The sequence below is a fragment of the Muntiacus reevesi genome, chromosome 20 (assembly GCF_963930625.1).
Source record: "Muntiacus reevesi chromosome 20, mMunRee1.1, whole genome shotgun sequence".
Taxonomy (NCBI): Eukaryota; Metazoa; Chordata; class Mammalia; order Artiodactyla; family Cervidae; genus Muntiacus; species Muntiacus reevesi.
In genome coordinates this window covers 11130190-11143033 of record NC_089268.1, presented here as the reverse complement: position 1 = coordinate 11143033, position 12844 = coordinate 11130190, and the positions used below count along the sequence as shown (strand labels likewise).

The following is a 12844-nucleotide window of genomic DNA, read 5'->3' as shown; positions in this document are numbered from 1 at the left end:
CTTTCCATGAAGGGGCATGTGGGTATGAACCCATTGCTGTACTTTCTTGGCTGTAAAAGGGGTTCCTTGATCAGATACAATGCTGTGGGGCATGCCAGAACCCAGACAGTGATAAGGCTTTCTGTGAGAGTCTGTGAGTACATGGGTGTTGGTGCTTAACAGAGGTAGAGAAGACAGCTTTACATTCAGAAAGTGTTTGTTCCATTGAGGGTGAGTCTTTGCTCCCTTAATGAAGGAAGAGGTCCAGAAAGGTCCTAAACAAATTGTCTGCTACCAGGTGGCAGGCTGATCCTCCCTGGGGGAGCAGTGCCACATTACAGACTTAGTTGTTTCTGTTTTGGGGGATTTTTTTTTATTATGGTAAACATAAAAATTTTTCCATTTTAATGATGTTAAGGGTTACAATTCAGTGCCATTTACAGTGTTATGCAACCATCACCATTATCCATTTCCAGAATGTTTTCATCTTTGCAAACAAAATTAAACAGTAACTCCTCGTATACCTCTTCCCTGAGTGCCTGGTAGCTTCTGTTTTATCTTTGGTCTCTGTGAATTTGACTGCTGTAAGTACCTCACATAAGTGGAATCATACAACATTTGTCTTTGTGCATGTGGCAAATTTTACTTAGCATAATGTTTTCAAGGTTGATCCTCATTGTAGCATGGATCAGAGCTTCCTTTCTTTTTGTGGCTGGAAATACTCCATTGTGTGGATAATACTACATTTTGTTTATCCATGCATCTGTTGTTGGACATTTGTGTTGTTCTCACATTTTTGCCATTGTGAACAGTGCTGCTGGGGGAACATTTGTGTACAAGTCTTTGTTTGAACATCTCTTTTCCAGTCTTTGGAATATATACCCAGGAGTGGAATTGCAGAGTCATGTGATAATGCTATGTTTAATTTATTGAGAAACCACTAGACTGTTTTCCACGGTGGCTTAACATTTTACATTCCCACCAGAAATATAGGAGGGTTCCTATTTCTCAACATTTTCACTTACTTTTCAGCATTTATTTTTCCTTTTTAAAAACATTAGACATCTTCCCCTGGTGCAGCCACGTCTGACGTGGAGTCTTGTGGTCTTGACTTGCATTTCCCTTGCGGGCAGTGGTGATGAGCATCTCCCTGTGCTTGGCGCTGTCTTCTGCATTGTCTTTGGAGAAATGTTTACTCAGGTCCTTTGCCCACTTTAAAATTGAGTTGTCTTTTTGTTGTTGAGTTGTAAAAGTTCCTTAAACATTCTGCATCCTTGACCCTTGTCAGATAAATGATTTGCAGATATTTTCTTCCATTCTGTGGGTAGTTCCTCCCCCCCGCCACTCTTTTTGATATGTCCCTAAAAATGTTTTAATTTTAACAAAGCCCAATTCATCTAGTCTGTGGTAACTTCTGCTTTTGGTGTCATATCTTGTGAAATCCAAAATTGTGAAGATTTGCTCCTGTTTTCTTCTGAGAATTTCAGAACTTAAGCTCTTATATTTAGGTCTTCTACCCAATTTGAGTTATATTTTATTTGGCATAGGTACAGTTCAACTTCATTCTTCTGTATGTGAATATCCGGTTTTCCCCGATACCATTTGTTGAAAAGACTGTCCTTTCCCCACTGAATGGCCTTGGCGTTGTTTTCAAAAACCATGTGACCGTTCGTCCAGGTTTTCTCTCTGGGCTCTGTATTCCAGTGCGCTTTGTGTGGCTGTCCTTACACCCGTATGTGCTTGGTCTCTTATGGGCCATTTTCATCTGACAACAGGTGGCTGTGTGCATGTCCAGTCTTGTGCTTAGGTCGGTCAGACAACGCCTGATGGGACACTCAGGCTGCATCTCACTCATTGTCCTATGTTAAGGTGTTTGCTTTCTCCCAAGGGTCAAGAGCAAGCCAGGAATGATTTCTCCAAAGGCAAATAGTTACCCCCAGAAGAGGGCACAGATTCGCTCCCAAACCATAGAAGTCTGTGCTGTGCTGGGGCTGTCGGTACTTGCCCAGAGGGTGTGTACAGTGTCCTCAACTCGCCAGGGACACCTCAGGTATCACTGAGTCTCCTGGATCGGGCTGAGTTTGCTGCAAAGCCTAAGTTTTGCTCGGTTCCACTTGAAACTGGCAGTCTTGTGAGTGACTCTAAATGAGTGTCACAGTAGCAGTCTCAAATGTGGTGTATGTTGCCTTGAAAATCCACAAAGGTCAACAAGTGTTTTGCCTTTTTTCACGATGGGTGGTTTGATGTGCAGCAGCTTATCTTTCATCTTGGAGTGGATCGCTTGACAAGCTCAGATCACTGAAACGCTAAGTCACTTCCCTGAGGTCATGGGCTGCCCGTTCTTACAGGGATTATCTGCCAGGCTCTAGTTTGCATGTTTTTCTAAGACATTTTAAGTACTTGCTACTTTCTGCTCATCAGATCCACTGAACATGTGGCCATTTGAGTTCAAACCTCACTCGTTGTGCAGCTTTTGTATCAGTCAGGGTCCAGCCAGGCAAAAGAAACCACAGGGTGATTTGAAGGAGATGCTGCTGTGCTGCGGGAACTTCCTGGGAGGAGCACCCCGGAGCCAGCAGAGAGAGCCTCTTCCTCCTGCCGTGTCTCTTGAGCACCCTCTGCCGGCAGAACGTAACACTGTGCCAGCCCGCAAGGGAAAACGACAGGGCCCAGCGCATTTGCCCAGAGTAGGCACTGATGGGCAGATCTGGGACTGAGAGGCTCCGGATGCATAACTGGCATAGTTTGTCATTTAAACGGACAGCGTGGAGCATGTTTTACTTGTTCAAGATGAGGCTAAATAGTTGGGACCTTGCCGTGACAACACAGTATTCCATTCAATTACTAATAACTAACCCTATCCCTTACCATCACCAATATCTGTATGTTACCGAGGCACAGGCGTGAATAAGACAGTTTCTGTCCATAGGGAACTTATATTTTTCTGTTAATAAGTTATTTCAAGGGACTTTTAACAGTTCCTTTGCCTATTTCATTCATTGAAGTAAAATTTAAACCTCAAAAATGCTTGCTTTGGTAAGTTAAGAGTACCTCATCAGATTTCCCTGGTGGCGCAGTGGATAGGAGTCTGCCCGCCAGTGCAGGGGACACAGGTTCAATCCCTGGTCTGGAAAGATCCCACATGGTGCAGAGCAGCTACGCCCGTGTGAAACAGCTACTGAGCCCACGCTGTGTAGCCCATGTGCCGCAACTGCTGAAGCCTGTGCACCTAGAGCCTGTGGTCTGCAGCAGGAGAAGCCGCCGCAGTGAAGAGTGTCTCCCGCTTGATGCAACCAGAGAAAGCCTATGCAACAGCAAAGACTCAGTGCAGCCAAAAATAAGTAAACAAATAAAATAAAAATTAAAAAAGATTTTTAAAGCATACTTTAGCACCATGTGATGGTGTGTATTTTATATCTCTGTACCTTATATTTCTTTTTTACCATACCCCTTGATTTTATTTATCTCTTTATCTCAATCTGTGTAGAAAATGATATACTGCTGCTATCATTGATCCCCTAAACTCTCTAACTATCACTGGTCCCTAAACAAAGATAAATGATACTTTAGGAAATTGAGGGACCTAACTTCTTTAAAAAAAAATTTTTTTTTATTATAGTTGATTTACAATATTGTGTTAATTTCTGCTATACAACAAAATATTCAGCTATACATATAACCACTCTTTTTAAGATTATTTTTCCATATAGGTCATAGAGTATTGAGAAGAGTTCCCTGTGCTATAAAGTACTTATTAGTTATCTATTTTGTATATAATAATGTATATTGTCTATCCCAGTCTCCCAATTTATCCCTTTCCTCTCCCCCCTGCTTTCCACCCTGGTAACCATAAGTTTGTTTTCTACATCTGTGGCTCTATTTCTGTTTTGTAAATAAATTCATTGTACCATTTTTTTTAGCTTCCATATGTCAGTTCAGTTCAGTCACTCAATTGTATCCAACTCTTTGCAACCCCATGGACTACAGCACACCAGGCTTCCCTGTCCATCACCAGCTCCCCGAGTTTACTCAAATTTGTGTCCATGGAGTCGGTGATGCCATCCAACCATCTCATCCTCTGTTGTCCCCTTCTCCTCCCACCTTCAGTCTTTCCCAGCATCAAGGTCTTTTTTAATGAGTCAGTTCTTCCCATCAGATGGCCAAACTATTGGAGTTTCAGCTTCAGCATCAGTCCTTCCAGTGAATATTCTGGGTTGATTTCCTTTGGGATGGACTGGTTTGATCTCCTTGCGGTTCAAGGGACTCTCAAGAATCTTCTCCAACGCCACAGTTCAAAAGCATCAATTCTTTGGCACTCAGCTTTCTTTATAGTCCAACTCTCACATACATACATGACTACTGGAAAAACCATAGCTTTGACTAGATGGACCTTTGTTGGCAAAGTAATGTCTCCTCTTTTTTAATATGCTGTCTAGGTTGGTCATAACTTTTCTTTCAAGGAGAAAGCGCCTTTTAATATCCTGACTGCAGTCACCATCTACAGTGATTTTGGAGCCCCAGAAAATAAAGTCTGTCACTATTTCCACTGTTTCCCCATCTATTTGCCATGAAGTGATGGGACCAGATGCCATGATCTTAGTTTTCTGAATGTTGAGTTTTAAACCAACTTTTTCACTCTCCTCTCTCACTTTCATCAAGAGACTGTTTAGTTCTCTTTGCTTTCTGCCATAAGGGTGGTGTCATCTGCATATCTGAGGTTATTGATATTTCTCCCGGCAATCTTGATTCCAGCTTGTGCTTTATCCGGTCCAGCATTTCTCATGAAATACTCTGCATAGAAGTTAAATAAGCAGGGTGACAATATACAGCCTTGACATACTCCTTTCCCAACTTGGAACCAGTATGTTGTTCCATATCCAGTTCTAACTGTTGCTTCTTAACCTGCATACAGATTTCTCAGGAGGCAGGTCAGGTGTCTGATTCCCATCACGTGAAGAATTTTCCACAGTTTCTTGTGATCCACACAGTCAAAGGCTTTAGTTTAGTCAATAAAGCAGAAGTAGATGTTTTTCTGGAACTCTCTTGCTTTTTCAGTGATCCAGCAGATGTTGGCAATTTGATCTCTGGTTCCTCTGCCTTTTTCTAAATCCAGCTTGAACATCTGGAAATTCGCGGTTCACGTACTGTTGAAGCCTGACTTCGAGAATTTTGAGCATCACTTTACTAGCGTGTGAGATGACTGCAATTGTGCAGTGGTTTGAGCATTCTTTGGTATTGCCTTTCTTTGGGATTGGAGTGAAAACTGACCTTTTCCAGTCCTGTGGCCACTGCTGAGTTTTCCAGATTTGCTGGCATATTAGTGCAGCACTTTCACAGTATCATCTTTTAGGATTTGAAATAGCTCAACTGGAATTCCATTACCACCTCCACCAGCTTTGTTCGTAGTGATGGCCCGTTTGACTTCGCATTCCAGGATGTCTGGCTCTAGGTGAGTGATCACACCATCGTGGTTATCTGGGTCGTGAGGATCTTTTTTGTACAGTTCTTCTGTGTATTCTTGTCACCTCTTCTTAATATCTTCTGCTTCTGTTAGGTCCATACCATTTCTGTCCTTTATTGAGCCCATCTTTGTATGAAAAGTTCCTTTGGTATCTTAATTTTCTTGAAGAGATCTCTAGTCTTTCCCATTCTGTTGTTTTCCTCTATTTCTTTGCATTGATCACTGAGACAGGCCTTCTTATCTCTCCTTGGTGTTCTTTGAAACTTTGCATTCACATGGGTGTATATTTCCTTTTCTCCTTTGCCTTTTGCTTCTCTTCTTTTCTCAGCTACTTGTAAGGCCTCCTCAGACAACCATTTTGCCTTTTTGCATTTCTTTTTCTTGGGGATGGTCTTGATCACTGTACAATGTCACAAACCTCCCTCCATAGTTCTTCAGGCACTCTGATCAGATCTAATCCTTTGAATCTATATGTTACTTCCACTGTATAATCGTAAGGGATTTGATTTAGGTCATACCTGAATGGTCTAGTGGTTTTCCCTAATTTCTTCAGTTTAAGTCTGAATTTGGCAATAAGGAGTTCATGATCTGAGCCATAGTCAGCTCCTGGTCTTTTTTTTGCTGACTGTATAGAGCTCGTCCATCTTTGACTGCAAAGAATATAATCAGTCTGATTTCGGTATTGACCATCTGTTGATGTCCATGTGTAGAGTCTTCTCTTGTGTTGTTGGAAGAGGATGTTTGCTATGACCAGTGCGTTCTCTTGGCAAAACTCTATTAGCCTTTGCTCTGATTCATTCTGTACTCCAAGGCCAAATTTGCCTGTTACTCCTAGTATTTCTTGACTTCCTACTTTTGCATTCTAGTTCCCTATAATGAAAAGGACATCTTTTTTGGATGTTAGTTCTAGAAGGTCTTGTAGGTCTTCATAGAACTGTTCAAGTTCTGCTTCTTCAGCATTACTGGTCAGGGCATAGACTTAGACTACTGTGATATTGACTGGTTTGCCTTGGAAACGAACAGAGATCATTCTGTCGTTTTTGAGATTGCATCCAAGTACCGCATTTTGAACTCTTTCGTTGACTATGAGGGCTACTCCATTTCTTCTAAGGGATTCTTGCCCACAGTAATAGATATAATGGTCATCTGAGTTAAATTCATCCATTCCAGTCCATTTTAGTTCACTAATTCCTAAAATGTCCATGTTCACTCTTGCCATCTCCTGTTTGACCACTTCCAATTTGCCTTGATGCATAGACCTAACATTCCAGGTTCCTATGCAATATTGCTCTCTACAGCACTGGATTTTACTTCCATCACCAGTCACATCCACAACTGAATATTGTTTTTGCTTTGGCTCTGTCTCTTCATTCTTTCTGGAGTTTCTATATGTAAGTGGCATCATATATTTGTCTTTCTCTGTCTCACTTCACTCAGTATGACAGTCTCTAGGTCCATCTATGCACATGGCATTCTTTCTTTTTTATGGCTAGTATTCCATTGCATCTATGTATGACACCATCTTTATCCATTCCTCTGTTGATGGACATTAGGTTGTTGCCACAGGTTGTTTCCAGTAGTCCTGGCTATTGTAAATAGTGTTGCAGTGAACATTGGAGTGCATGTATTATTTCAAATTACGGTATTCTCTGGATATATGCCCAGGAATGGGGGTGCAGGAACGTATTGTAGCCCTATTTTTAGTAGTTTAAGGAGTTTCCATACTGTTCTCCACAGTGGATGTACCAGTTTTATGTCCACCAACCATATAGAGGGTTTCCTTTTCTCCACACCTTCTCCAGCTTTTATTGTTTATAGATTTTTGATGGCCATTCTGACCAGTGTGAGGTGATACCTCACTATAGTTCTGATTTGCATTTCTCTAATGAGTGATGTTGAGCATCTTTTCATGTGCTTTTTGTAAGGGACCTAACTTCCTGATCCTTAAAAGACACCGGCTGGGATGTCCTGGCTGAAGGGATTGTCCATTAGAGAGAGTTGGGGGCTCTGAACAGAAAGCATCTCATCCTCTGACTTTCTTTCCTGGGCAGATCTTGCTGTCACTGCTATTACCACGCCAGAACCGCCTCAGAAGTGAGATTGAAGAAGCCCTGGACATGGGCCTCCTTAAGCAGGAAGCAGAACACGGGGCCCTGAATGTCCCTCATCTCTCCAAGTACATTCTCAACATGATGACTCTGCTGTGTGCACCGGTTCGCGATGAGGCAGTGCAGAAACTGGAGAACATCACAGACCCTGTCCGGTTACTGAGGTGTGAAGCTTGACCACCAGGCAGGGCACAGCAGGGCGGGACACTGGCTCACAGCTGCGGTCTTGGCTGGCTCTTCCCCACTGAAGACCTGACTGATGCCTCTTCTCCCTGGTTCATGAGCTTTTCTTTTCTGAAGATGGCCTTAGGTTGATCTGGCCCCTGTATGCCATCCTACCATAGGTCACTGGAGTGTGTAATCCTTTCTTCCAAGGAACTCAGACACCCCTATGCCAGGCTTTCTCATTGCAGTTCATACAGTGTGAAGACAGAGATTGGAGACTATCCCTTTTTCAGAGCTATAGAAACCAAGACTCAGAAAGTTAAAAAAAAAAAGGAAAGTGAATTGTCCAAAAATAGCGTCAGAAGTAACATCAGCTGTAATCTCACAGCTCAGCGGTTTGTTGCCATGCTGATGTTCCCTTCTACCGACTCCTTTTTTTTTTTTTTTAAAGAGACATAGAATGAATGGTGTGAAAAAATCCAAAGGCTGTAACATCCAGAGACTTACTTGTTCCTAGTTCTGCCACTCTCTCATTCTGGTCCTTGGGTTTCAGAGGCAAGACTTAAAGCCCCTCCCAGCTCTAGAATACAGTGATTTAATGATATATTGTGGGGGTCCCCCCCCCCCCCCACCCGGCCACCACTGGGAAAGGTAAGGAAGCATCCTTTCATAGTGTAAATACTCCATTGTCTCCTACGTCAGAGGGATCTTCCAGGTTCTGGGCCTGATGAAAATGGACATGGTGAACTACACTATCCAGAGCCTCCAGCCCCAACTGCAGGAACATTCCGTCCAGTACGAACGAGCGAAATTTCAGGACCTTCTCAACAAGCAGCCCAGTATGTATACAAACCTGAGGGAAAGCAGGGGAGTATGACCTTGGGTTCTGACGTTTGGACGATGTGAGAGGGAGCTCTGCCTCTGTGTAGGAGCAGAAAGTTTCTCGCTCAGACTAGGGGCAGCAGAAGGCACAGTTATCTAAGCCAGAAAGACTCCCCTGACCAAAGCGTTTCCCTGCTGAGGGGGAGGAGATCTGGCCACGCGGTCCCCAGGCCGCAGGGCGGTGCTGAGGGTGCCTCCGCTCTGCAGGCCTCCTGGATCACACCACCCGGTGGCTGAGCCGCGCGGCCGCAGACCTGTCCACGCCGCTGCCTAGCGGCCCCGACGCCACCGACGCCACCAGCTCGGCCTGCTCCTCCCCTGGCGAGGCGGCCAACAGCCCGGAGCCCCTCAGCCCCACCATGGTGCTGTCCCAGGGCTTCCTGAACCTCCTCCTCTGGGACCCTGAAGACGACGAGTTCCCTGAGGTAGGAGGGGGCGCCCGGCCCTGTGGTGTGGGCCGCGGGGCCTGACCGGGGCTGCTCCCTGACGGCCCGGCCCGCCTGCCCCCCAGACCCTGCTGACGGACAGAGCGCGGCTGCAGGAGCTGGAGGCACAGCTGCGCCAGCTAACCGTCCTGGCCTCCGTCCTGCTCGTCTCCAGCAGCTTCTCTGGCAGCGTCCTGTTTGGCTCGCCTCAGTTTGTGGATAAGCTGAAACGCCTAACCAAAGCCCTGTTGGAGGAGTTCAAGTGCAGGTGAGCTGCAGAGGTCTGTTTTAGACCGTGGTGCTGTGAGGACACAGGCCGCTGAGGCAGGAAGCCTCACGTTCGGCAAGCCGCAGGAAGGCCCTGTGGACTCAGCCACAGAGATGCAGGCTGTCTTTCCATAAATGCTCTTGAGGCTTCCTTTTTTTAAATTTTTATTAAGGTGTAATTGATTTACAGTGTTGTGTTAGTTTTAGGTGCACAGCAACATGAATCGGTCATACATTTATCCACTCTCTTTTAGATTCTTTCCCCCACGGGCCGTTACAGAGTAGTGAGTCGAGTTCTCTGCGCTGTACAGTAGGTCCTTATTGGTGATCTGCTTTATATGTAGTAGTGGATATATGCATCAGTCTCAGTCTTCCAGTGTATCTCCCTCCCCTTCTTGAGACTTCTAACAAAGAAAAATAAAGCTTTCTTTCAACAGGGCAGTATGGAGGATCATTTACTATGAAATGATTGCTTACCTTGTTGCTACAGAGGAATCTTTCTCTAGTTGAGTAGGCTGGTCTTACCTACTCCTGGAGTCAGCCAGTCAGTCAGCAGTGTTGACTGCGTGTCCGCTGAGTGCAGGGTGACACGCCAAAGGAGAGCGTGGACTCAGAAGGCCAGGTTTGTCATTGTCGTTGGTGGGAGTAGGACAGATGACCATGGAAAACGTCCAAGGAAGTCTCAAAAGTGTACATACATAAATTACACAGCATTGAAGCATACTGGGTGGATATACAACCCGATATGGGGTTGGATATACATGGATATACATGTCCAGAGTTGATTTTATAGTTTATCTTGTTTTCTAAGAAGAACATGGTATCATACAGAGAATACTGTCTGGAGGGTAACAGTGGAGACACTGCCCCGCCCACTGGACTCAAGCTCCCAGGGTCTGGGGTGAGGGCGGCAGGATGGCCGGGCGTCTCCCTGGCGTGGGCCCGGCTTATGGTGTGGAGCTTTGGGGCTTGTGGCTGCCCCTGGGCCCCAGCTTGCTCTCCTCCATGGTCTAGGCCTGAGGAGGAGGCTATGCTGACTGTGAGTGAACAGGTGGCTGGGGAGATCCACCAGAGCCTCAAGAACATGGGCCTGGCTGCTCTGAGCAGCGACAACACAGCCTCCCTGATAGGGCAGCTCCAGAACGTCTCCAGGAAGGAGAACTGTGTCCGCAGTGTCATTGGTGAGTATGCCCATTGGGGCGAGAATGGTGAGGGGAGAGGCCGATCCTGACCCCTGGACCTTGCTCACCGAGGCATTTAGCAATAAAAAGCATAACTGGGCAAGTCTCTGGGTAGGCTTTAGTTTTTGCAAAATGCTGGGTTGAAAATATATCCCTTTTAGTTTAAAGACTGCCTCTATGAGGTTTCCCTAGTGGTCCAGTGGTTAAGACTCCATGTGTCCACTGCAGGGGGCTTGAGTTTGATCCCTGGTTGGGGAAGTTCTGCATGTTGTGAGGTGCAACCAAAATTTTTTAAAAAGATAAAAAATAAAGGCTGACTCTATTGGTTCTAAGGGAGATTTGCACCAGCAATTCATGGCTTCTCGGTGTGGAGTACCGTCCAACTTGGTTAAGTCATCCTTGGCTTTCTGGGTCATTTCTGACAGGGGCTTCCCAGGTAGCTCAGTGGTAAAGAATCTGCCCACCAAAGCAAGAGCCACAGGAGTTGTGGGTTCGATCCCTGGGTCACGAAAATCTCCTGGAGGAGGAAATGGCAATCCACTCCAGTATTCTTGCCAGGATAATCCCATGGACAGAGGAGCCTGGCGGGCTATAGTTCATGGGATCACAAAGATTTGACATACTGTCCAACTTGGTTAAGTCATCCTTGACTTTTTGGGTCATTTCCGGGTCCAAGATATGTGACACCCACTCACTGCCAACAAGAAACTGATGCTGAATTAGGTTGGGGGACGTGTTCCCGGAGCAGGGATTTCACCTCTCCTATGTTGAACTGGCATCTGTGAACTTGACTTTGCTCTTAACCTCATTCTCTGAAGGGTCAGTTAAAGATCCTCCTGTTGTATCAGACACTAGGATCTATCTGATGGATACTTAAGGAATCTTTTGAATAGAAATGTACTAGCCCAGTAGTTTCGGATCTTTGCTCTGTCCTTAGGAGCTGGGTCACTTTCCAAACAAAACAGATGTCCTTATCTCTAGGTGGGTGGGTGGGTGGGTGGGTAAGTGCGTATCTCATTTAACTTTGAAGTTAGGAGTGCGGGGGGCCGTGTTTCTCCCTGAAGATTGTTTGCCTTCTCCCTTCTCACTGTCTTTCCCTGCTTGCAGGTCAGCGGATCCACTTGTTCCTCAAATGCTGTTTGGTTCTTGGTGTGCAGCGGTCTCTGCTGGACCTCCCTGGAGGCCTTACCCTCATCGAGGCAGAGCTAGCAGAACTGGGCCAGAAGTTCGTCAGCCTCACACACCACAATCAGCAGGTGTTCGGCCCCTACTACACGGAGATCTTAAAGGGCCTCCTGCCCCCAGCTCAGGTGCTGGAGACAGAAGTGGTGTCTCTCTGATGGCGCTGGCTCCAGACCTTGGCACCTTGGACCCAGCAGAGAAGCCCACCATCTTCTTGGGGTGACGTCTCCAAGCAGCACGCCTTCTCCCCGTCTGCAGCCAGCACACCACGCTGCAGTGACCACGTGTGTAAACTCCAGCTGGCCCAAATGCATCCATTAATAAACTTCTGAACTGCAAGCAAACCCCGTGCTCCGTGTGCTGCAGCCGTGGCCAGGCCCTGTGTCCTCAGCCGCCCACTAGCTGAGCAGCCAGCAGGCCCCGGTTTTTCCTCCAGGTGCCGCCTTCAGCACATGGAGCGGAGAAGCTAAGATACCGGCTACTATCACTCTTCTCTGAGGGTAAATTTATTTCTCTAAGGGCTCTGAGAACTCTGTGGAATTACCTAAAATGTGAGTATTTTTCTGGAATTTAGGAGTTTGTTTTGTCTAATTCAGTTCGAATTTGGACATGATTGAAAAAAATTATTGGAAACTTCATTTTCAGTACCAAATTCCCCTGAAGATTTCATTCTTTTTTTTAAAAAAAAAGTTTTATTTGGCTGCGCTGGGTCTTAGCTGTGGGATCTTTAGTTGTGGCAGGCTGACTCCCAGTTGTGGCATTTGGGATCTAGTTCCCTGACCAGAGATCAAACCTTGGCCCCCTGCTTTGGGAGCTGGGAGTCTTAACCACTAGACCACTGGGAACGTCCAGCTGAAGGTTTCAAATGACGCAGTAAGGGGTCCGGAGGAGTAAGCGCCTCAGATCCCTCTGCTGGGGCAGGTCCTGAAGCAGGGTGCCAGCTGGGGCCAGGCGAGAGTGAGTATTGACTGCTCACACGTCCTGTTGAGCACACGTCGGATCATGAGATCTCCCTGCCCAGTGTCCAGAGTCCAGCTTGGCCGGTTGGGTCAATGGTTTGGTCAGGTTTATTCTTGGTCCTGTTCTCTAGCTGAGGGGCGGAGCGAGTCTCCTGTCCCCTCCTCTCTAAGCTTAGAAGCACCCTGTTCTTCCCTGCAGAGGCCACGTGGGCATCCTGGGTGGATGAACCTCCTC

At 46.0% G+C, this 12844-nt stretch overlaps 1 protein-coding gene across 4 annotated transcripts in view; it reads left to right on the top strand.

The window, feature by feature from the left end:
* The window catches only part of TCP11 (t-complex 11), a 33274-nt gene extending 21466 nt beyond the window's left edge, over nucleotides 1-11808 (top strand). For 2 of the 4 annotated variants that reach the window (XM_065912455.1, XM_065912452.1), the window contains 6 exons: nucleotides 7492-7712; nucleotides 8416-8552; nucleotides 8803-9020; nucleotides 9107-9288; nucleotides 10302-10468; nucleotides 11576-11808. In XM_065912455.1, the coding sequence (XP_065768527.1) occupies nucleotides 7492-7712; nucleotides 8416-8552; nucleotides 8803-9020; nucleotides 9107-9288; nucleotides 10302-10468; nucleotides 11576-11808 (1158 nt within the window). The remainder of the gene's footprint in view (nucleotides 1-7491; nucleotides 7713-8415; nucleotides 8553-8802; nucleotides 9021-9106; nucleotides 9289-10301; nucleotides 10469-11575) is intronic. The other 2 variants (XM_065912456.1, XM_065912453.1) reach the window with 2 other exon arrangements.
* The last annotated feature ends 1036 nt before the right edge of the window (nucleotides 11809-12844 follow it).